At 41.8% G+C, this 23,926-nt stretch overlaps 1 protein-coding gene across 18 annotated transcripts in view; it reads right to left on the reverse strand.

Annotated features, from left to right (window-relative positions):
* Window positions 1-23,926, reverse strand: part of UBR4 (ubiquitin protein ligase E3 component n-recognin 4) — a 132,414-nt gene that overhangs the window by 40,413 nt on the left and 68,075 nt on the right. For 10 of the 18 annotated variants that reach the window (XM_079146917.1, XM_079146922.1, XM_079146910.1 and 7 more), the window contains 17 exons: window positions 23,626-23,737; window positions 21,455-21,585; window positions 21,159-21,336; window positions 20,600-20,704; window positions 18,901-19,056; window positions 17,899-18,073; window positions 10,179-10,275; window positions 9,458-9,565; window positions 8,791-8,907; window positions 7,643-7,852; window positions 6,104-6,253; window positions 4,147-4,374; window positions 3,276-3,354; window positions 2,584-2,829; window positions 1,565-1,733; window positions 921-1,065; window positions 199-284 (listed from right to left, as the gene is read on the reverse strand). In XM_079146917.1, the coding sequence (XP_079003043.1) occupies window positions 199-284; window positions 921-1,065; window positions 1,565-1,733; window positions 2,584-2,829; window positions 3,276-3,354; window positions 4,147-4,374; window positions 6,104-6,253; window positions 7,643-7,852; window positions 8,791-8,907; window positions 9,458-9,565; window positions 10,179-10,275; window positions 17,899-18,073; window positions 18,901-19,056; window positions 20,600-20,704; window positions 21,159-21,336; window positions 21,455-21,585; window positions 23,626-23,737 (2,492 nt within the window). The remainder of the gene's footprint in view (window positions 1-198; window positions 285-920; window positions 1,066-1,564; window positions 1,734-2,583; window positions 2,830-3,275; window positions 3,355-4,146; window positions 4,375-6,103; window positions 6,254-7,642; window positions 7,853-8,790; window positions 8,908-9,457; window positions 9,566-10,178; window positions 10,276-17,898; window positions 18,074-18,900; window positions 19,057-20,599; window positions 20,705-21,158; window positions 21,337-21,454; window positions 21,586-23,625; window positions 23,738-23,926) is intronic. The other 8 variants (XM_079146918.1, XM_079146915.1, XM_079146914.1 and 5 more) reach the window with 3 other exon arrangements.

Below are 23,926 nucleotides of genomic sequence, written 5' to 3' on the forward strand. Positions count from 1 at the left end.
CCTGTGAACTCAGCGAGTGCACTCTGAGTGTCTTCCAGGTGCAAGGGCCTGAGCTACAAGGAGGGAGTCAGACTTGATCGACTAGGTGGGTTTGCTGTTCCTAAGGAGTTTCTCAGTTCATACAGTCTATCAATAGGTACAGAGCTATTCAAAAGGGTGAGTGTGCTTCAGACAGACAGGAAACAAAACAAAGCTCACTTGTAAATGTTGGAGTTGGGATGGTTGGTAAGAATATGATTTTGAGTCCGCAGAATCTCCACAGCCTTCTGTGAATATTCCTTCAACTGAAATAAGATCCAGTGAAGAAACATAGTTAAAGGTCAAGTCTCACTAAAAAGACTTTTTCTGGTCTTTTGCTTTCTGGCTGAAGACTACTCTCCAAGTACTAGACTTCAGTCCCCATTCACAATCATACAAAGTTGGTACTAATTCCCAACTGTTTAATTTCCCAACTCCTCCTTTAAAAGTTCCACAGACTCAGTGATAGTTCACCCTCAGATGTTATGGAAAAAGATAATTTTTATTCCTGTGGAGAAGTCATGAAATGGTTACGTAATTGTACAAACATTTTTAGGCACAAAAATGGGCTACCAGCACAGGCAGGCCATTCTCTTTCCCAGTCAATTGTGTACTGGGCTGCATTTCCTTCCTTATTTGACAGACTTCTGGCCGAATCAAATTCAGACTATACTTACTTGCTAGTGCATATTATCTACACAATATACAAATTTATTGGGCATTTTTAATTAGAAATACAGAACTAAATATATTCAAAAGAGATTTCACAACACACACACACACACACACACACACACACACACACACACACACACACACCCTGTCATCTAGGGTAGTCATAATTTTCTTTAGAGAAAAAAGAAATAAGACAAGTTAGTCTCTCTGACCATATTGATTATTACCTTCTTCTCTGTCTGTGGTGTTTTCAAGGAGAAATAGCCCAGCAGGTCTACAAACTGGGCAGCCTTACGACCATAAGCTGGGAGTTCTGGCCAGATGGACCACATCAGATCTAGCAGGAGCTCTTGCTGAGATTTGCTGGAATTTCTGTAAATAAACAGTTCCTGTTAGCAGGCAGCAGAAAATCCTGAGGCACCTTTATTTATCACCACAGCCCAGGTACTATTTCTGTAGACATATCTACTTCCTAAAACATAGGTTAAGGTGGAATGGTTTGGTGGCTCTTTTGACAATCAATCCTAACAAAGGTAGCACCGTCATTTAATCTTTAGTAGGTGGTCTATTCTCATCTGACCTTACTCCAGGGCAGGTAACTGAGCTTTTTTAGCCAATTGTCAAGCCTGCTCATTTAAAAAATTCCTAAACAGGCTTATGAACAGAAAGTAGTCTCTTGCCTATAAAATTAGCTGAATAGCTAGAGAGTGACAGATCATGGAAGAAATCTTTAATACTCAAGAGGATTCAGGCTGGTGTCAATACTGACAATGTGACCACGAGTATATGACAAAAAGCCAAGGTAGAACTACTTCAAATGCACCCTGTTTCCAGACCTATGCACATTTGGGAAACCAAGCCCTGGCCCCACCTGTAGATATGCAGTGTCAGGCAGTGGGCCTGCCAGCGCACTGAGGAAGAATTAGACTCCAACAGGAAGCAACGCAGAAACTGGATCAGGGTTTCCTTATCGGCAAATTTGTTCAGCTGGTTCACCAGAGCAGTGCACAGCTGGTCCTCCTGGCTGCCGGAGCTCTCACCTACAAGATCAGGGCAAGACTGAGGACTAAAGACAGGAAGAAGTCACCCAGGGGCCTAGGTCTGTGCCATTGGAAGGAGAAGAGTGAATTCTGTCTATATCTCAAAGTTTCTACTAAATGGTTATAATTTGTAAAATAATTTTCTGTTTACCAGGGGAAAAATGGGTTGGCCCTAATTGAGACACAAAATAATGTAAGGTAAAGCACCTCCCTTTGCCCTCAATTGCTGATGACCTGTCTCAGGTCTTCAAGGATCATGAAAAGTAGCAAAGCCAAAAGAGCTGACATCCACAGAGCAGCCATAGCTGACTAAGAAGTATTTCACTTAATTCTCACAATCATGTCACAGAGCAGGTGTTGTTACTTAGTATTTCACAGGGAAAAAAAAAAATTGGCCTACTAAAAATGTTCAGTGCACTTTGACCTTTCCCATTAATCACCTGGTATAAGAAGACCAACCTTCATTCAGCATAGCTGAAAATGAGATTAAAAAAACAGATGCTAGAAAGCACTTCAGAAAACCAGAATGAAAGATCTTTCAGAATTTCAGAACAGAAGTTGGGCACAGTGGCACAGGCCTGTAATCCCAGCAGCTCAGGAGGCTAAGGCAGGAGGTTTAAGAGTTCAAAGCCAGCCTCAGCAAAAATGAGGTGCTAAGCAACTCAGTGAGACCCTGTCTCTAAATAAAATACAAAATAGGACTGGGGATGTGGTTCAGTGGTCGAGTGCCCCAGAATTCAATCCCCAGTACCAAAAAAAAAAAAACCACACCAGAATTTCAGAACAAAGCATGTGCTCCAAAAGAGAGTTAAACATATCACCTAATAACCAAGACCAAAGGGTGACTTACCATCTTTCTCCTTCTCTTTTTCTTCTTTCTTGCTCTTTTTAGTGGAAGACTTGGACTGGGTTGTGGCTTGTCCAGAACTGGAGGCCACAGGGGCTGAGGAGGAAGCCACACCAGAGGACCCCGTGGAGGCTGCCAGGGCAGCAAGCACTTTGCTGCCACACAGAGCACAGGAGAGCAGCTGCAGCAGCACCGGGGACACCCCCTCATCCACCAGGAAACTCACTTGGAGGAGGAAGTACAGGACAGCTGTAAGCAGAGGGGTGGTGATCAGCCACACAAGAATGGACAGCTGTGCCACAGCCGCTCTATTCCCACCAGCTTTCTCTGAGTTTTCTGTGGACACTGCCCAGAAGAGGAGACAGCTCAAAACCATTAGAACGACTTGTGACACCTGGACCTGGTCTCCACTCCTTTGCATAGGGGATTCTCCAAACGTCTCTACTCCTCTTTAGCTTCACTGCCACAACCTCAAGGTCAGATACTCCTACTCTGTGTTCCTACAGCACCCCAAATTTTGACATTCAGTCCTTATCACTCTTAAGTTTTTACTTTCTTCTTTGCTAGGCAGAGTTTTGTCTCTATATCTTCTTATGGCTCCAGCATCCAGTTCAGTGCTTATTAGCACAAAGCAGCCTCAATAGACAGTTCCTGAAGGAATGAACACTATAAACCAAAAAAGCAGCTGTGCTTACAGTCGTCTTTGATGCAGAATTTCTGCCAGTTGATGGTTCGCTGGGCGGCAATTTCAGCACAGGCTTTCAGGTGCTCCATCTGAAAGGGAAACCAATCACGAGAAATGAGCAGCTCCACCAAACAGCCCAAATAAGCCCACACCTGCTGCCTCGAGTGGCTGTCACCTAGCCTGGGACTGCAAAGTGACCACGGTCTTCCATGCAGGGACTGCTAATAAACCTGGGAGCAGGGCTCACCACCACTGCAGCTCACAGGAGGCTGCCTCTGTTCTGCTTCCCACCACGCAGGGGGCCTTGGTTTTCAGGGAACCTTCAGGCTACTCACTAAGGCAGAAGCAAGGTAGACCACGCCCTGAGAAACTATAAATCCACTTCACTTTTTTCTTGCTACAAACACAAAGCAAGAACACTAGATGAGCAAGCTAGGAGTTATTAAAATTAAAGATTTTCTTTTTAGATGCTCAAAAGCAAAAGGTTCCATTTACTCCCCAAAGTCCAAACAGTATCTCTTCAGGCAGTAATATATTCTATACTTCAACCTCTATCATTTATTTAGCATTCAAGGACAAAAACCAGAGGTGCATACGTTTTGGCTTGATCCTATCTATGACATGAGTAAAGGACATCAGTAAGAAGCTCAAGCCACCTCAACCTCATAACAGGAACTGCTGCCAGGTACGGTGAGGAATTCCAGACCTTAAAACCAACTACACAAGACACAGCACCCACCCCGGTGTTACATTCTACATGGAGCTCAACTCTAGCCAGGACACCCTCTAACTGTTTTAAAGCCCTGTACTGCTCCATCCCATAACCTACTGAGTCTCATCACATGCCCTTCCCCTACCCCACAATTTCCCAGCCCTCGTACCAGACTGATGAGTGTGTCATACTGCAAGGCGGAGCCTGAGCTGGCTGTAACCACACTTGCCCGGAGGAATATTCCCTGTTCCTCCAGCAGCTTCTTGATCCCACGCACATGGGAGTCTAGAGTGTGCAAATCCCGGAGCTGGCGGTACTTCTCCTTTGATCCACAGATGAAGAGCAGAAGTTTGCGGACTTGGCGGCGGACAAATGGAGTCTGCTGGATCATCAGGTACTTGAGGGGATAAACACAACAGGGTCAGTGTCTCTAGAACTATATCTATACCACCTTAACTCTAAAAACCTGGGTTTTAATGAACTCCAATTAAAACTGGTGAGTAACCCAAGACAAGACACAGTTGTCCAATCTACAACCCAATCCACAGGGACTGGTTCTAGGAGCCCCCCTGCCACAATACCCAAATCCACAGATTTTCAAGTCCTTTATATAAAATGGTACAGTATTTGCATAAAACCTATGCACATCCTCCATATATTTTAAATAATCTATTACTTATAACATCCAATACAATGTAAATGTTTTATGAATAGCTGTTATATTGTACTGTTTAGGGAATAATGACAAGAAGAAGTCCACAAATGTTCAGTAGAGACACATTTTTTTTAAACATATATTTTTGACCAGGCACAGAGGCACATGTCTATAATCTCAGTGGCTCAGGAGGCTAAGGCAGGAGGATCGCAAGCTCAAAGCCAGCCTCAGCAACTTCCTAAGCAACTTAGTGAGACCCTGTCTCAAAAAAAAAAAAAAAAAAAAAAAAAAAAAAAGGGCTAGGGATGTGGCTCAGTGGTTAAGTGCCCCTGGGTTCAATCCCTGGTACCAAAAAACAAAACAAAACAAAACATATTTTTGGTCCAGCTGGTTAAATGTGTAAATGTATGGATACCAAGGGCCAACTGAATTTCCTCCCAGACACATCAGCCTCTGATGAACTTAGGTATCCCTTAAAGGGACCAGAAGAAAGAAAAAACATAGAAAGAAAGAATTCAAAAGGGAAAAAAAGAATCACAGTATTAATGTTCCTCTTCCTTCCTCAAATACTTAAGATATTTGCAAGGAAGCTGGCAGTTTCTCACTTCCCACAAATACCTAGAAGGAAATAAGCATTATGAGTCATTTTTCCAGGTAAAAGCTAGGGAAGAGGCTGAGGTGGTGCAGCTATTCAACTCGAAATGGGAGTCTGAGATTCTTCGTTCCAGGTTTGCCATCTGATTAAGCTACCACTTCTGGGTTCCAACCCCACCCACCATACTCCACTGTGGTGCCCAGGCCAGAATCACACCACTTGCACTGCCTCACTGCCAGCCGGCTCCCTCCAAGTTTCTGCCAATGGGGAGCACTGGAGGGAAACTGGGGAAAGAAAGCAAGGAGCTAACTTCCTCTGCAGTCCCGCCGACAGCCTCACTCAGGACAGTTGCCAGCTCTAAACAGCAGCTTCTTTCAGTGCTTCCCAAATCTTCATGTCACATCCCCTCAGAGCTCAGGGGGTACCAGAAACAGTACCTGCTCCTCAAAGAACTGCTGCCCAGATTCATGGGCTTCTCTTCTTCATTCCAGGGTTGCTGGTAGCTCTCTGGGTTACCACAGTGTTGCATTTATGTCCTTTTTGGTTCTCAAATAGGCATTTAACCAATACCCTACACTGAAATCCCTGAAGGTAACTAGAGTGCTTCCTGTTTCTCTGACAGAGTATAAATGAGTGAACCTGCCCATCACTGCCCCATGTGAGGGAAGTTAAACATACACAATCAGAAACTAGAGCTTATGGCTTGCTTGGATACACACTGTCCACAGTCTCCCTCAATGGCAGATTCATGATCTAAATGAATGGGAGGGCTCTGCTGGAGGAACACTGAGTGAGGATTAGGACAAAACAGGCCAACAGGGTGACAGAAGATGTGTCTACCTCTAGATTGGAACACTGCTCAGGACCTTCACTCACCTCCGAAAGAAAGTAGAACCACGAGTGATCAAAGACAGGAGGTGGAATTCGAGAATTGGTGTCCGCAATCTTTTTGATTTGATATGGAAGCCTCAGCACCATCTCTGTGAGAAGTTGAGTATAGGCCTCAAACACGTCAGCAGCATGGCCCTAGGAGAACATGAACGTGAGAACCGGTGCTTGCCACTTTTCCATGCCACAATTAGGAAAGGGTAGCTATTGCTCAATAGGCGTTATCTACATTCTAGAGTTGGCAAAGGGCACTTTTCGAAGCTACCATCACGACTGACAGACAAGTAAGTTTTCAAATACAGAAAGACTTAGGACAACTTGGTTAATGCAAAGGTTATAGAGGTGACAGCTCACTGCTCTTTGATGTTCTGGCATTTCCTTCTATGGCTTAAGACAGTGCATCAACTGTACTCAGCTTACACAAAAATTAGAGCTAAACTGGCAAAACTTTGGGGGAAAAAAATGGAGTAGTTAAGGATTTCCCATCTTTCCATGAGAGATGTATCACATTCCCTAGAACCAATACTTTCCATTATAACAACAAATATTTAAATAAACCAAGCAGGCCAGAATCACCAAGTTTGGTCAAGGTTCCTGGGTTCACATCATACAAACAGGCAGAGGTGCTGAGAGATTTGAGGATGATGGGAACAACAGTTATCTTACAAGCTGTGTAGTCCCACAGGAAGAATCCACAGAAGTCTGGGAGTACAATATGTTCCATATATTCAATCCCCAGTTTCTTACTGCCTCTATACTAAGCACTGAAGATAAAAGTAATAATTAAAAAAATAGTTTCTGCCAATAGTTTAGAGGGAGAGACAAGAAAATATGTACTGTGTGCTCAGGGATCCCAGGGAAAACTGGTAGCAGAAAAGTGTGTTAGTTTTCCAAGGATCCAATGCTTGAGGTGGGTGTTGAAGGAGGAGTAGGAATTCACTAAATGGAAGGAGAAATGAACACAGGAAAAGAATTTCAGAAGGCACAGCATGCACATAATATAATCAACACCCAGCCTGGTAGGGCTGCCTGCAAGGGGTGCTACAAGCAATAATGCTAGAGAATTAAGGTGGCTGGATCCATAAGGGACTTTTTGACCTAAAAGTCATGGCTGGTAGATAAGAACACTGGTGGGAACTGTTCATAGACTCTTCCATCAGAAAGCCCATGGTACCTAGCATTTTCAAGATTTTCTTGTGACACGACAGCAGAGGGCTATCTGACATACACCAGGACACGACCCACAGCAGGGGGCACTACTTTGCACACTTCTCATCCTTTTCTAAGGAGCTTAATGTGGAATGAGATGACTGATTTCATTTAGAGCCTCAGGTGTCCAGAGGCAGGAATAAGAAAGGATGGGGTGGTAGTCATTTATTAAATTATGCTGAGATTAAACAGCACCAAGGAACTTGGTTCCCTCCTGCTGAAGCTCACTTGAGGCTGCTTAAGCTTTGTTCCCTGAGTTCAGAGCAGAATGCTCAGGAGGAGAGCTGCGAGTGCTCCTTTGACCAGGGAAGAACTCACCTTCACATACTGGCGGAGAAAGAACGGGCTCATATCTGGGGGGGATGAAGTCGTATGAGGCTTCAGCAACTGGCTAGTAGCCACGGGCTCCTCATCATTCTGTTGGCCCTTCCAATACTCCAGCAGTGATTTGAGCACGTGCAGGCAATAATCCACAGCCCCTGAGCTCAGCAGGGCTGCTGCTGTGGCACTGGAGATGAGGGAAGATGACTAGAAGGGAGAAAAAATACACACAGAGAAGGCAAGAATGTCTTGTTAAAAACTGTGCAAACTAGGTGCTAAGGGGTTTGAAACACATTTACAACAGTCTGCAATGGAAGTGAGCTCATCAGTCTCTTGCATTAATATTTCCCCCAACTAGCTCAAAGATTTCCCCCAACTTTTTGGAACAGCCCTCATGTAAGAGAAAATGAATACCAGTGCTTAGTCTAACTTCTCTGCATGCATGTGCCAGAGACCAGGGAGGTGAGGACTAGAAGAACCCTTCCGGGTTTTCTCTTTTTCCTTGGGCAATGAGAAAAGAAGACCATTTCAATGAGGAAAGAGAGAACTTTCCATATAGGTTCTACAACAACCTCACCCTCCCAGTAGGGGTGCTTCCATAGAGCCAGTTTCCAAAGGAGATGGGGGTGAGTGATCACATGCATAAAAAAGTACGAGAAAAGCTACTGTAAATAAGACCATTAGGAGAGCCTTGCAAATCCCAGCAAACCCCACAGCTCATAAGCTCATTAAGATTGGATGCAGTTCAGCCTCAATTTCTACCTTCTCCGCTCTGTGCTAATCTCCTTTCACCACACACACTTCGCTTTCTTTCTGCTTTATTACCATACCTTATAGCAACAGACACCAGGGGAATCCTCTTAGCCACTCTGTGCCTTGCAGAACAGGCCCTTGCTTTTCAATAATAGAACTTCCAAACCCTTTAACCCCTCCATTGGAGGAATTGTTGGCAAACACCAGAGCTTGGAAGGGATTCTGAAAAAGGTGGAAGTTCTGTTCTTGAAGAGGTAACAGCTTCGACTCTTACTCCCCTCAGGTAACAATGGCCTTATTCTAAAAGAGGACTACCACCTCTGCCCTCAGCCTGCACCAACTGGACAATCCTCTTACCTTTCCCCAAATTAATAAGCTAAAAGCAAAAATACCTCACATATGGAAGACTTGGATCCAGATTTGGTGCGAGACATGAAGACACTGAGGAGGCGCATCACTACCAGATGGACTTCATTTAGGGCACTGCGCTCATTCTTCTTGGAGACATCCTGCAGGCAGAAGCAGAAGCCCAGATGCCTGCCTATACTTACTTTAAGCTTGAGGCAGCCTCTGAATAAAATTCCCTCAAGTCCAGTGGCCCTCATCTTTCTTGGGTGGAATCACCGAAAAACCAAGCTCCGGGGTCTCCATGGACTGTAACTGAGGTATCGAGAGCGAGAGCCTACTACACTCAGAGAGCCATAGTAAGACGCAAATACCTAAGAAGATGTTTTCACTGAGCTACGATAGTGAGGGTGGGAACTTGGTCTTTTTTTTTTTTTTTGGTGCTGGGGATCGAAGCCAGGGCCTTGTGCTTACAAGACAAGCACTCTACCGACTGAGCTATCTCCCCAGCCCCAGGGAACTTCGTCTTATTCATCATTCTGCTCAGTATCCAATATTATGCCTGGGCCAAGGTAGGCCCTGAACCCACACAGTGAATCTATAGAATGGAAGCTGTCAGTGGATAGCTACCCTTAGAAGCCAAGTGAAGCTCCTCCAGAGAAAGGATCTCAGTCGATTTCTGCTTCTTACACAGCATGCCTCTCCCATTTTTACCTTTTTATCCATGCCCAGTTCCGCAATAAGCTGAGAGAGGAGGTTGTCCAGGGCACCCTTGTCTTTCTCATCTTCTCCATCCAGATCTGTAGTGAGCATCAGAATGACCTAGGAGGCAAAGAGAGAGAAAACATGAAAGCCAATCTCCTAAAGAACAGTGACTATGAACATAGGCATCTCTAGAGAAATCTCAATCCTACTTCCCTGTTGACCATAACTGTAATGCACTGAAGTGTTCCAGGTTTTCTAAAGCTTAAGTGTCCAGAGTCATAAGAGTCATATTTTGACATATGCCCATCATCACTGAAAAGGTTTTGTAAAAAGTGAACAAAATTGACTAACCTACATTACATCCATTAAAATAAGGCAGTGTGCTGAGCTAAGAATTTCAGAACAATTTTGCCTCCAAGGAAGGAAGCTAGAAGAATAGCACCCAGACAACATTCCAATACTTAGAGACGACACAGACTAAGAGTCTCAGAGTCTCAGGAATAGGCCTTTGCTCCTGGCTCAGTTCATAACTAGAGCAATGACCTTGTGCATTTTAAAAAGCTTCTCTGACCCTTAGCCTTCTCATCTAAAAATGAAGTGCTGTGACTTGTAGCTCAAGCCTGCACTCCATCCTCTGTGACCTAACACCAAGGCTTCCAGGTCCTCTGGAAAATGTATTCCCTCCTTAAGGACACTGTAATGTAGCAGACCCAGGAGAAGTGAGGGATACCTGCATGTATGGGATGGCCCGGACACCTCCAACATTTCGTAACTGGGGCAAGGTCTGCAATAATCTCTCCAACAGCATCAGTCGGACCATGTGCAACCTAAAAGATAAAGAAAAATACATGAAACATAAGTTAGTACCCAAGAGAACCAGCTGGGTACAGTGTTTTCCTCCTGCCACCAAAGGAAAGGAGGATCTAAATTCTTAGGGACAGCCCTAGCATTAAAAAGATGTAGGAAATACACCAGCAACACAGGAGGAGAAATCTCTTTCTGTTAAAAGGGAGCAAAACTATTCTAATCTACAACTGATGGTTAAAAATATTTTCCAAGCAAACTATCAGGTTCTAGCCATTCTAAGTATTAGAACCAAACCCATGCTAGGTACGGTGGCACACGTCTGCAATCTGGGAGGCTGAGGCAGAAGAATTTTAAGTTTGAGGGCAGCCTAGGCAATTTAGTGAGAACCTATCTCAAAATAAAATTTAAAATGGGCTGGTGATGTAACTCAGTGGTAGAATGCTTACCTAGCATGTCCAAGGGGAGACCATGGATTCAATTCCCAGTACCAAAACAACAACAAAACCAACCAACCAAAGAACTAAACCTCTAATTGCAGGTTTTATGGTTTCCCAACACATGCCTTTAACCTGCCTCCAGGAATTATTTTCTGAAATCTGATGTACAAGTTCCATATCTCTCAGTTGCACCGTAAGCTGACCTCTTTTTGTTTATGTTCCCTAAGTCCTCAGGAAGGTCAGTAAAACTGCTTTATTCTCTCTCACATTGTATACACATTGTCCTAATGTTGATATCACTCTCTTACTGGGCCCAGGAATTTTCCAACATATTTAGTTGGCTCCAACCTAGCTAGCCCTCTTCATCTAAAAACTCACAGTTGTTCTCATGTACCAAGAGCACACCTCTGGAACTCTAGCTAATATGCTGGTTCAAGAAGAACAATATGAAAATGTATTAATTAATTAAGTTCCTACTGATGAGCTGATTGGCAGCCTCACCTAACACATGATTACATACAGATTTACTTTCATTATTAGTAAACTGGCCCTGCTTCATTCCACTTCAAGGACTATTTGTAAGAACTGTGCATGATTTTCATGCATTACATATCCTAACAGGTATCTCGAATATTTTCAAAATCATAAATACTTGAATGAAAGTATAGGATCTTACTTGAACCATAATGGTTGTTATTCTAAAAAGAACTCAAAGGAATGAATTAACTGTTCTTCAGAGTATGGTAATATATAAAATTCCACACATGCATCCATGAATAACTGGGCAAGCTGCAAGCTGTGTGGGAACTACAAATGAGTAAGAACTGCTCAGAGATAGACAAGGTAGTGAGGAAATGTAAGATAACAGCAGGAGTTTAATAGTTTTGTAGATAAAACAGATTTTGAGATGGAATCATGTCTTCAGATTTGGAAAAGACACATGTGGACACACATGTACGAAGGAAAAGGACAAAAATAAGTGCAGTCAAAACCTCAACCAAGATCATGCCATATTACTGACTTTTCAAATAAATGCTATTATTGAAACTTAACGAGAAAATGAAACCTTAAGCCCCCAAATTGGAATTTTCTTAGCCTTAGTAACTTAAAGTAAAATTTAGTTTTATTCTTTTAAAAAAATTCAGTGACCATTTAATTAACTTACTCATGAAAAAAAGGTAATTGAAAAGTACTATAGACTCCCACCACCAATATGGCTAGGTTACCTAAACTGACTCTCCTCCTAAAATCAACTGAAAATCCTAAAAAGATATTACAGCATTTTAGAAAAAATGATAAGCCTCCAGAAGTTCAGGCAGGGAGTGGATGGGTTGGAGGGAAAAGCAAGCCAGAAGGTGCTACAAGTGCTTCTAGCAGTTTCTAGGTGCTGCCAGGTGGCAGGCCTGTGGTTGTGGCTGCAGCTGCTTGGGAGTTGGTGGGGGCATGGTAGGACAGCCGATGGTCAGGTGGGGTGAGGCCAACCAACGATGGACTGTGGAGAAGCAGGCAGAGGCCACCAACATCAGCAATGGGCACCCGGACAAAGAGGGATGCTTCAAACTGGTCCACAGAAAAGCTGGAAACACTGATCCTGGCAGTAAGGGTGCAAAATATGGAAGGCAAGCGCGAAGTAACGGAAGTGAGTAAGCTCGTGGAGAGGTATCCACTAACGATCAAAAAGGCCAACTCATCTTCTTCTACAAATGAAGCAGCAAACTAAACTGGACAGGTACCTCCCAGTCAGGAGTTCAGTACAAGGGACATGTGGAGATCCCCAATTTGTCTGATGAAAACAGTGTGGATTAAGAGGAGATTAGCATGAGTCCTGACACAGATGAGCCTGACACAGATCTTGTGGCCTTAATGAAGGAAGAAGGGGTGAAACTTCTAAGACAAGCAATGGGAATTTACATCAGCACCCTCTCCCGCTGGGGCTCTCAACTTACAGGATTGCATCTTTCTAACCACAAACTTGGGGTCGGGGTCCCTCCTCTTGGGCTTACCCGTGTTTTCTGCTGGGTGGGATCAGAGGGTGATTTCTCTTTTATGTGTACATATGCTAAATAAACATAATTTCAAAAAAAAAAGAAAAAAAAAAGTCTCAAGAAATTTCAAAGGACTAAAATAACCTAGTATGTCCTCCAAAACAAAAAAATAAGCTATGAATCAATGCAGATAATCAGAAAATTCTCTAAATATTTAGAAATTTAGTTAATACTTCTTAACTAATGGCCAATGACTAAATTACAACAAAATACAGAAATACAGATTAAGCTGAACAACAATGACGACATGTCATCAAAATATGTGGGCTACAGTCAACGGAAGGTTAAGAAGGAATTTTAGAATGAAATATAGTTTCAAACATGTATTTTGAAAGATTTAAAATCAATAGTTTAACTTTCCATCTAATGAAGCTAAAAGATAATAGAAATTTAAGCAAAAAAGTCAGTAGGTAAAAGGAACTAATAAAGATAAGAACAAACACAAAGCAGACAAACAACAGAAGAAAACCAGTCCTTTGTAAGTTGATAACCACTAGCTAGATGACTGTTATAAAAAGAAGATACGAGGGGCTGGAGAATAGCTCAGTTGGTAGAGTGCTTGCTTTGTATGCACAAGGCCCTGGGTTCAATTCCTGGCACCACCACCAAAAAAAAAAAAAAGAAGATACTATAGACCTTAAAGACATCATAAGGATGATAAAAATAAATTTACAAACTATATGCCAATAAAACTGGCAACTTAAATAAAACAAATTCCTTACATGTTTATAACATGCTAAAATTGATACATGAATAGAAATAATTTTCACTTAAAGAATGAATATATATAATTAGAGAAATGCAAATCAAAACCACCCTAAGATTTCATCTCACCCAGTTAGAATGGTTATCAAGAACACAAGCAATAATAGGTCTTGGCGTGGATGTGGGGAAAAAGGCACATTCATACATTGCTGGTGGGGCTGCAAATTGGTGCAGCCACTCTGGAAAGCAGTATGCAGATTCCTCAGAAAACCTGGAATGGATCCACCATTTGACCCAGTTATCCCACTCCTTGGTTTATACCCAAAGGACTTAAAATCAGCATAGTACAGTAATGCAGCCATATCAAGGTTTACAGCAGTTCAATTCACAATAGCTAAATTGTGGAATGAATCTAGATGCCCTTCAATAGATGAATGGATAATGAAACTGGAATATATACACAATGGGAAATTATTCAGGCATAAAGAAGAATAAAATTACGGCATTTACAGGTAAATGGAAGGAATTAGAGAATATCATGCTAAGTGAAATAGGCCAAGCACAAAAAAACCAAAGGCTGAATGTTCTCTCTGATAAGTGGATGATGATACGTAAGAGGGGTGGGTGAAGAGGAGTAAGAGAAGAATGGAGGAACATTGAATTGTGTAGAGGGAAATGGGGGTGGGGCAGAGGGAAAGACAGTAGAATGAGACAGACATCGGTTACCCTATGTCATGTATGGTTACACAAATGGTGTGAATCTACATCATGCACAACCATAGTAATGAAAAGCTGTATCCCATTTCTGTATAATGGATCAAAATGCAGTCTGTAAAAATAAAATTAAAAACAAAAATAAAAGAAAGCAGAGTTAAAAGACCAGAATATGCTATAACAGCTATAGATTTTTGATACTTTAAACAATCTTCTAGTTTATTCTTTGGTGAAATATTTTTGGGATTAATTAATAAATGATTATTCAGATAAAAAGAATGAACCTATAATTTATAAAATCTTCCCTTAAAGCAAGTCTATCTCTAGATGACTTCACTGCTAAATTTTTCAAGAATTTGTGGTTAAAAAAAAAATAGCAATCTTATTACACAAACCCTTCCAAAGAAATGAGGAAGGGGAATATGGCCTGACTATTTTAAAGGAAAATTATGAGGCTAGACAAAATACTAGCAGATCAAAAACCCCAAAATATAAAGGATAACATCATCATTTAGTATCCCCATAGGGTTGATTTAATAAGAGAAAAATCAATGTAATTTACAACCACTAACAGATTAAAGGAGAAAAAGTGATATAACCAACACAATAATCATGCAATAAAAGTTACTGGAAAGCTCTAAAATATCACTGGAGATAAAAAGTCTCCTAATAAACCAGAAATAAAATTTCCTTGATTTTATAAAGAATATCTGTTAAAACAAACCCTCCAGCTAATAACAGGATACTTAATGGTGAAATTTTGAACCTTTTAGAATGAGATAAGGATGTTCACCACGACTGCTTTCAACACTGTCCTGGTAATTGTAGCCAATTTAATAAGGTAAGAAAAGGAAATTGGAATGAGAAATGCTAAACTATAATTATTTATAGGTGACTGTATACAGAAAATCCACCAGAATCTGTAATTAGAATAAATAAATTTAGAAAAGTCTCTGGATACAAAGTCAAAATAAGAGTAACAGTGAACTCACTAGAAATTAAGAAGTCATAGGCCAAAGGCTGAATAAAGATAGAAACCAGAAAAGTAAGCTGAGCACTGAGATTGATTTTAGGGTTTCTTAAAAAAAAGGCCAAGATGCTCTGAAGGAAACTTAAGCCTCTGATTTTGAGGACCTAATAGGGTATGTGAGAATCTCATGGAAGAACCACATAAGGATACACTCTTAGTTTAAAAGTAAACAGTAAAAACTACTTTCCCTTCATGCCACTCTTGCCCCCATGCAGAAGCCTACAAGAAATGTTAACCAAACCAAATTGGGTGCGGGGGTCCTTTGGTATAACACTACTTGTGTCCTTTTTATGAGCTCTTTGCCAAGTCTGAGTTATGAAAATATTTTGTCTCTTAAAACTGATAATGGGTTACCTTTTAAATTTACGCTTATGATTCAATTGGTTTTGTGCATAATGTAAGGTTCATTTTAATTGTATGAATTTCCAACTAACCCATGTTTACTGGAAACACCATCCTTCCCCTATTGTACAGTGTCACCTTTGTCATAAATCAGACGACCATGCATGTGTGAATCTACATCTGAACTCCAGACTGTTCTATCAATCTACTTGTATATCCTTACACCAATCACACTGCCTTAATTATCAGTTTCAGTTTTATAATAAGCTATCGTTGTGTCATATTTTCTAATTTTATGAATTTTCTTCAATATTGTCTTGACTAAACTTAGTACTGTACTTCCAAATAAATGTATCAACTTGCCAATTTTAACACATACATAATACCAGTTGGAATCTGCGACAGGGATTATGTGGCTCTGAATCAATCTGAAGACAAATGTCATCTTTAGAATGAGCCTTTCAATCCAGACACAGTGAGGTACCTCAATTATTTAGGTCTTCATTAATTTCTCTCGTTAGGTTTTGCAGTTTTCGGTATAGAAGTCTTAGCTGTCAAACTTATTCCTACATATTTATTATTATTTAATTCTACTCAAATAAATCTCAACAAATAATAAATAAGCACAAGAAACAAAAATGAAAAGTGATATTAAGAGAGATGGGGAGAGTCTATGATGACTTAACGTCTATTTAAATGGATCCCCAGAAAGCAAAACAACGGAAAGTGAGGCAGAAACAACCTCTGATGAGATTAATGAGAATTTTCCCAAACTAATAAGATACTAACCCACACATTCAAGATTCCCAGACAACTAAGGAAACAAACATAAAGAAAGCCATCCTATTTTGCTTGGTGGTAGAGCACTTGCCTAGTGTGACTGATTCCCAGTACTGGGGGAAAAAAAAAAAAAGCCAGCAAACACAGAGCCCACATTATCTGAACACAATGGAATTAACCTAGAAATCACACTAAAATTAAAAAAAAAGAAAAAAAAAAAAAAAAGATTCAGTAGAAAACCCTCTTAAGAAGTTTTTTAAAACCCGCCATCAAAATATCATAGTTAACAGAGTCTGAGATCTTCATTCAAAATATGTTACAAGTGGCTTCAGCTGAAGCAGAAAGATGGGGAGCGGGGGATGGGAGATGCTCACGGATGTTCTCTTATGTCTCTAACACCTGACTGTGTCAGTAATTGTTTTCTTCCTGATGGAAATCATTCAGTTTAAAATACTGACTCATTGTTTGGCACTAATGTGATAACTGTTGGTCTCAACAAAATCAACAAACATATCACAAGTATTATTCCTTTTTGGAGGGGAGAGGGTACTGGTGATTAAACCCCGAGACATTTCATCACTGAACCACATCCCCAGGCCTTTTTATTTTTTATTTTGAGACAGAGTCTCACTAAGTTGTTGAGGGTCTCACTAAATTGCTGAGGCCAGCCTTGAAGTTGCAATCCTCCTGCTTCAGCCTCTCAAGTAGCTGGGATTATAGGTGTGTGCCACTGTGACCAGCAATCACAAGTGTAATTCTTAAATTTTTCTTCCTCCTTTTCTATTTCTCTAGCCACTCTTTAGTTAAGAATACATTCACTCACCAATCCAGTACCAAATACCACCAAGTTTCCTTAAAGGGGAATGGATTAGAAACTCAAAATGTTCTAATCTAGGAATATCAATGCTCTGTCTTATTTCTCCTTTACCTTCTACACAAGCTGAATAAGGAGCTATTTCTAGTATAATCTACCTAATGACTTAATGATGAGCCTCAAACAGTGCCTTTTACAAAAAGGATGTGACACAACGAGTTCCTAAGTAATAATGAAACAAAAAAGATTTTAATAAGGAAAATTCATCGTTTTATGACAACCATTTTAGAGTTATTATGGGATTTAGGGAGCATTAAGAGAAAGACTATTTTCTATTTTCTCTGAAATTGATCTTCAGAACTCTAATCAGATAACACAGATCTAAATTGGGTAAGGAAGCATACAAAGGTAATCTAGCTACCTGGGAGGCTGAGGCAGGAGAACTGAAAGTTGGAGGCCAGCCTGTGACAACTTATCAAGACACTGTCTCAAAACAAAACAAAACAAAAAAAAGGTGGGAATGTTCATTATTAGAGCACATTCCTAACATGCAAAAACCCTGGGTGCAATCCCCAGTACTGGGGGGATAAAGAAAGAGGAGGAAGGTAGAGGAGGAGGAAGAGGAGGAAGATGGCTCTAGAGCACTTCCTAAGATGTTAATCTGCTTCATCAGTTTGTTGCCTTTATATTTCGTAAGAAACACACCATTGTCACCATTCCACCTCCTGTTTCTGAAACACCCTGACAAAGCTTAAGACTGAATGGTCTGTCCTGACCTGTTGCTAGTGTGGACGTCTCCTTCAGCTTCCCCTTCTCCTTCTCCCTCTGAGCCATCTCCTTCCTGGTGCCCAGTGGTGGTGCTGATAGCGCCAGTGCTTGAACTGACACTTCCTGGTCCAGCTGGGTGCCCCTCAGCTGTGGCATCACCGTAGGCACTGCTCCGGCCAGACACTAGAGGAAAATGGTTAAAAAAAAAAAAAAAAAACACACAAATTGACTCCAAAGAAGAATGGAACACAGTGCACTCTGAAGTCAGCAAAGGATGGACAGTAAGTGGTAGCTTTAGAAATCATTTTCTTCTATATGAAGCTGAATGAGGACCGAATTCATGATCCTGACCCCAGAGCACTAAACTAAATCACACTTTCCAGTGACTCGACCTCCTACAGTAGTACCCAAGTTCCACCCACAAGAATGATCTTCATTCAAACTGCTGATCAATCTACCAAATACTTGAGAGGAAACAAACCTTAGGATATGTAAACCTAGAAATTATCAGCTACTCTGAATCTCCTCCATAAAAAATCTGTCAGTCAGTTGTTAACTACAGACTCATTTCCAAGACCAAACCAAAATGGCTTTATCATGCTCCCTCATTCCAGAGTCCCACCTCATTAGCTAGTGTACTGGGGGGCTGGCTTGCTACATCAATACATCTGATCTTTACCAGGACTGCCCAAAGTTCTCCTCAGTAAACAGCAAAAACTATAGGATAATGGGTTTCATGGTCAGTTATTTTAAATCACGATATAGAACTGTGTATGTCACTGCTTTTCTTCCACTAACAAAACTAACAGATGCCTGTAAAATATTTCAATGTTAACTCCATTGAGTGTCAGCAAACCCAACACTTGAAACTACAGTGCTGCAGGTAAATGAACTCCACAAGACTTTCAATGAGTCCCCACAACTTCTCTTTGCTGAAAGCAGTTTCAGACAGGGATTCCTATTTGTCCCCACCCTCTACCCAATAAGAACAGGACCCCCAGGCACATTACCACTGTGCTCGCCAGCCACTGAGTCCACTGCACTGCCCCCGCTCTCCGAGCCCACACTACCACCATGGTCAGCAGGAGAGGTCCGCAGGGTAGAACCGTCAGTCGCTGCTGTGCTGCCCTCGTCATCTGAGGCTGGAGCTGAGAGAGTAACAAGAGCTGTTACAAGTAAAGACCCCTCCTTGGGGTGAAAGCATCAAACTACATAGTGCAGAGAACACAATGCAGTTTATGTATCCTATAGTCAGAGAAAAAAGGGAAAGATTTGCTTTTCCAGTTAATCACTAACAGGAACAAACACTGTACATGGTGCATTGCAAACAATACTGAGACAGAAGTAAAAACCCAGTTTACTGGGCATTTCCTTCGCTCTTACACTACAGTGCAGAGATTCAGTAGGAATCTGTGACGTGGACACTGAGTCTTGTAAGCTAAATGTTTCATGGTCACCATTGTCTAGGTGTTACTGACACCTGCTGAGAGATTTGAAACTAGCCATTGCCATTCAAAGCATCAAACTCTGTATTTTAATGAGATTTGTTTTGAAATCAGTCAATTTGTGCTTAGGAATCACGTCATGAGCTCCTGAATCGACTGTTTTTTGAAATCAAGTAGTCCAGAGGGGAGCTCACTGGGAAATTTCACACTTCCTAATCATCCTCATCAGATGCTAATAATGAAGCAAGGAAATTCCCCAGAGACAGCCACAGCATCCAGGATCAGGGCTGAGCTGAGACAGGAGGAAAATGCTAGATGAGATACACAGGGAAGAAAGCCACAACAGCCACAGAGCATGGTACAATATGAACACAACCAGACAACACAACAGCGACCTCAGCCTGCAATGACAGCAACTGAAGAGACCTCAGAAAAGCAACAAGCCATGGCAGCAGGTGGGGACAGCCAGTTCTCTTTTTCTTATCTATCCAGGGTCAAACTCCCACAATTAAAAAAAAAAAAAAAAAAAAAAAAAAAAAAAAAGAAAAAAAGAAAAAAAGAAAAAAAAAGAAAAAAAAGGGACACATCAGTCTGGAAAAGTATAAATCAACACTTCTGTTACTCCAGGGTTGATTCTCCAGTGGGCTTCTTGGGTATGCCCATCCTCTGTTTGGTTCAACTCTCTATTCAGAAATATTTATATTTTTTCTTTTCACACTAGGACAGTGAGTGAAATTCAAATCAAAGAGTTCTGAAGATTTCCTGTGAATTTTGGTTACCCACAAACCCCTACCTCTCCTGCTCAGGTCCCTGATGATTGGCCACACAGCCCCACAACTCTGAAGCACAACCCAGTTGCTTGCAGCTTTATTTTTACTTGCAAATAAAGAGTAAAAAGTTAAATGGTATGAGCTCTATTTCTTGTCTCCCTTTTAACATTTTTTAACATGTTAAAACTCTTAATAAGGAATACTAAACAACATAACTCAAGGCCTAGTGTAATCAGCCTACAAAAACTGCCCTGTGGGCCTCTCCTCAAGAGTCAGCTCAAGCCAGGTAGCATGCGCAGTGTGAGGAAGCAGAGCCATGAGCACTGGTGCCAAATTCAGCACTATGCCTTCCACACCCACATTCCTAAAGCCAGGCAGAAGCAGGAAGTCCAGAATGGCCTGTCAAAGCAGCTGCCCATTACACTCTCACAGCACTTAGACAAGGCCCAAGGGTCCTGGGGCCCTGAGCCATGCTCCTTGCTGTGGACAGTTACCTGATGCTGTGGTGTCAGAGAGGGTTCCTGCGTCCAGAGAGGAAGAGCTGGGTGCCTGGCCGGACAGTCCTAGGCTCTGAAGGCCCAGGGCACTGCTGCTGCTGCCTGGGAAACAAGTGGAGAGTGAGCACAACATCCCCTCCAGACCCCATCCACAGCTGCTTTGGCCACCTGCTGCCCTCAGGAGTTTCTAAAAGCCAGCACACAACCCCCTCTGGCCTACAGGAAGTTAATCAACGGTCACTGTGTCCACCCCCAAATTCAGTTACGGAGGTGGTAAAATGCTTCCTTCAGCTCAGGCAGAACAGAGGCTGGAGGAATCGAGGAGATTCAGGAGGAAATAATCCAAAACCAAACTAGCAGACCATGAGATTGACTCCCAGTCCGAAATTCTCACCACAATCCCTCTCACTCTCCACCTGTATCCCTGAACAGCTCTCACCCAGATCAACCTCTCCCCAAAATTGGGGAAAAGCTAAGTCAGCTGGATATCAGTAACTGCCAAATCCTCTTTGCTGTGCAAGGCAAAGGCCACTCTGTTCTTGGCATTGCCTTCTACCTTGCTGGTCCTGCTGCAGGCTCAGGGCAATTGCTAGTTCAACCATGGTCTCATCATCTGCATCAGGCGGGATGTCCAGCATGGGAGGGAAGCCCTCTGCGCCTGCCAGTAGGGCCTCCAGGGGAGAGGGGTTGCCGTTGTTGACATTTTCAGCTGTCTCCAGGACCATCGACTCAGACTGCAGAGAGAAAACTCTGTCAGTGTCCCTCAGCAAACTGTGACTTTTGGAAGTCCACTGAATAAGAACTAGAGGGGAATTTGAAGCTCCTCTTTCCCTCTCCTGCCGCCAGACTCACCACCATCTCAAAATCTCCATGGTCCACCTCACTCTGCTCCTGGCTTTCCTGACGGATGTGCCCACCATCTGGGATTCCTGATGACTGCATTTTCTCATCTGCATCATCATCGTCATCATCATCTTTGTCTCCTGAATTAAAGAAACCCCAATCACCTGAAGGTGTTTGTTTTTCCTTCCTTTATATGTGGTGGTGTAAGTCACATAGCAAAAAGTCAACAGACAACACCCTGTGCTTCCCAGGTAAAACTATAGGGTGCTATGCCAAGAGGCCTTTTTTTTTCCTTTTGCTTCTGGGACCTAGCAGGATCTAGGAAAACGGAGTTAGCACAGACAGCTTGACCCCAAGGAACAGGACTGAAAAAGGATTTGAGAAGGATTTCCCTAAAGCAGAGAAGTCTAAGACCAGTAGGCCCAACAAACTCCCACCTATTCTCACAAAGACTTAGACAAGACATGAAAAATAATACAATTGACGTGTTTCTGTCATGAAAGTTAAGAGTTTATTCTTTACTTATCTCCAAAACAACTAGGTTAGTAAGATTTCCACACTACATAATCATTCTGAGAAGAATTAGCATTAAAATATAAAACCATCAAATGCGAACTAAGGACACCACAACAGGTCCTAGGTAAGCCCACTTCCATGGGAAGGTGGGAGGGCCTTCTAGAAAAGAGGAAGTTCAGAGACTCCTGATGGTCAGGAGTCTCTACGTGTTTTGTTTTGGTTTTTTTTTTGGATGAGAGGGCAGTGGTAATAGGGATTGAACCCTGAGGCACTTAACACTAAGCCACATCCCTAGCCCATTTTATTTTTTGAGATAGCATCTCATTAAGTTACTTAGGGCCTCTCTAAATTGTCAAGACTGGCGTTCAACTTGAGATCCTCCCTCCTCAGTCTTCCAAGTCACTGTGATCACAGGTCATCCTGCACAGCCAGGTTCAATGGATTATTACAGCAAGCAAATTCTCTACTCCATGTCATCTCACACAGAAAACTTTTTTTCAATTTACATGTAAGAATTCTAACTATTTATGAGGTTTAGAGGGAAGTTTCAATAATAGAGGATTAATAAAAAATATTAAATATAAAAAACAAAGCAAACACGTCCTTAATTAGAAACACAAACTGTTGGCAGTGTAGGTTCTAGCTAAAGAAAAGACCACAAACTACAACCTAACTCATCAAAAGCTTAGATAAGATACAAGTTCCTCAAGGAAGAATGTCTGAAAGTCACACTCTGTATACACTTCTCCAGACGCACACTGTCCCATCCAGCAGGCACAAGCCACATGTGGCTATTGAGCACTAAGAGTTGGCTAGTCCAGACAGAGATGTGCCACTCATGTAAAACACACACTGGACTTAAAAGGCAGTGCCACGAAACAAATCGTTTCACCAGTAGTTTTTTATATTGGCTACATGCTGAAATAATATTTTTGCTATACTGGATCAAGTACATTTTTAGTAAATTAATTATCCATAGCTCATTATCTCCTTATGTGGCTGTTAGAAAATTTAAAAACATATGTAACTTCCCTTTGAAACTTATTTCTGGATCAAATCAAGTAACCAGAGTGATGTAGTATAATGCTTATTAGGCAGTTTGTAGAACTGCTCTTACTAAAATGTAAAATGGTGAACCCCTGACCCCATCCAAGTATATTATGAGGGAAATCTGTAAAATGTGCTCTCAAACTTATTGTCAGTAAGTCCATTGAGGATTCTGCCCCTTAGGCAACAAAATGGACCCTTAAGAAGAGTTTTTGTGCCAGGGAAATTTTTTTTTTCTCTGATAAGTTCATTTTGTCTTTGGTCACTATGACCTTTACAAATGTTCTTATGCTGGGACTCCAAAGACACTCAACCAAGTATGAGGTACTCACTAATGACCAGGCGGGACCTTGTCATGCAAATTCCTGTATCGTTTGCTTGGTTTCTGTGTTACCTTTATTTTTGCATGGTCTGGATTTTCACTATTTTTAGTCTACTTACCATATGCATTTTTATATGCCACCCTAAAATTCTTCATGGAATAGTAGGGTAAAAAACAGAAAAACGAAAGCAAAAGCTCTTGGTCAACATGAGCAGCACCTTCCTAAGGCTGTACCTCTTCTCCCACTTCCCCAACCCCCCAAGAGACAGAAGCCTACACCCAGACCTCACATTACCCATTGGTGTGTTGCTTCGAGGGGAAGAGGGTAAAGTCACATGTCTCCGTTTGTTCCTGGGCCTTAGGACTCGAATTAGAGCTTGTTTACAAGAGAAGCTCACAGCAGGATCCTGAAGTTTAAAAAGAAACTATCATGTTTATTCACAAAAAGCAGCTGCAACACTGCCACTCATACACCGTGAAGACCTATCTCTCCTGCACTCAACTGACCAAATTAAGCAGGTTAAGCTGACTGGACTTCTAACCTGGCATAAAGAAGATCCATTCACTGCCTTCCTATCTTTCAGTTCTTGGTGACA

The sequence above is a fragment of the Sciurus vulgaris genome (assembly GCF_902686455.1).
Source record: "Sciurus vulgaris genome assembly, chromosome: 1".
Taxonomy (NCBI): Eukaryota; Metazoa; Chordata; class Mammalia; order Rodentia; family Sciuridae; genus Sciurus; species Sciurus vulgaris.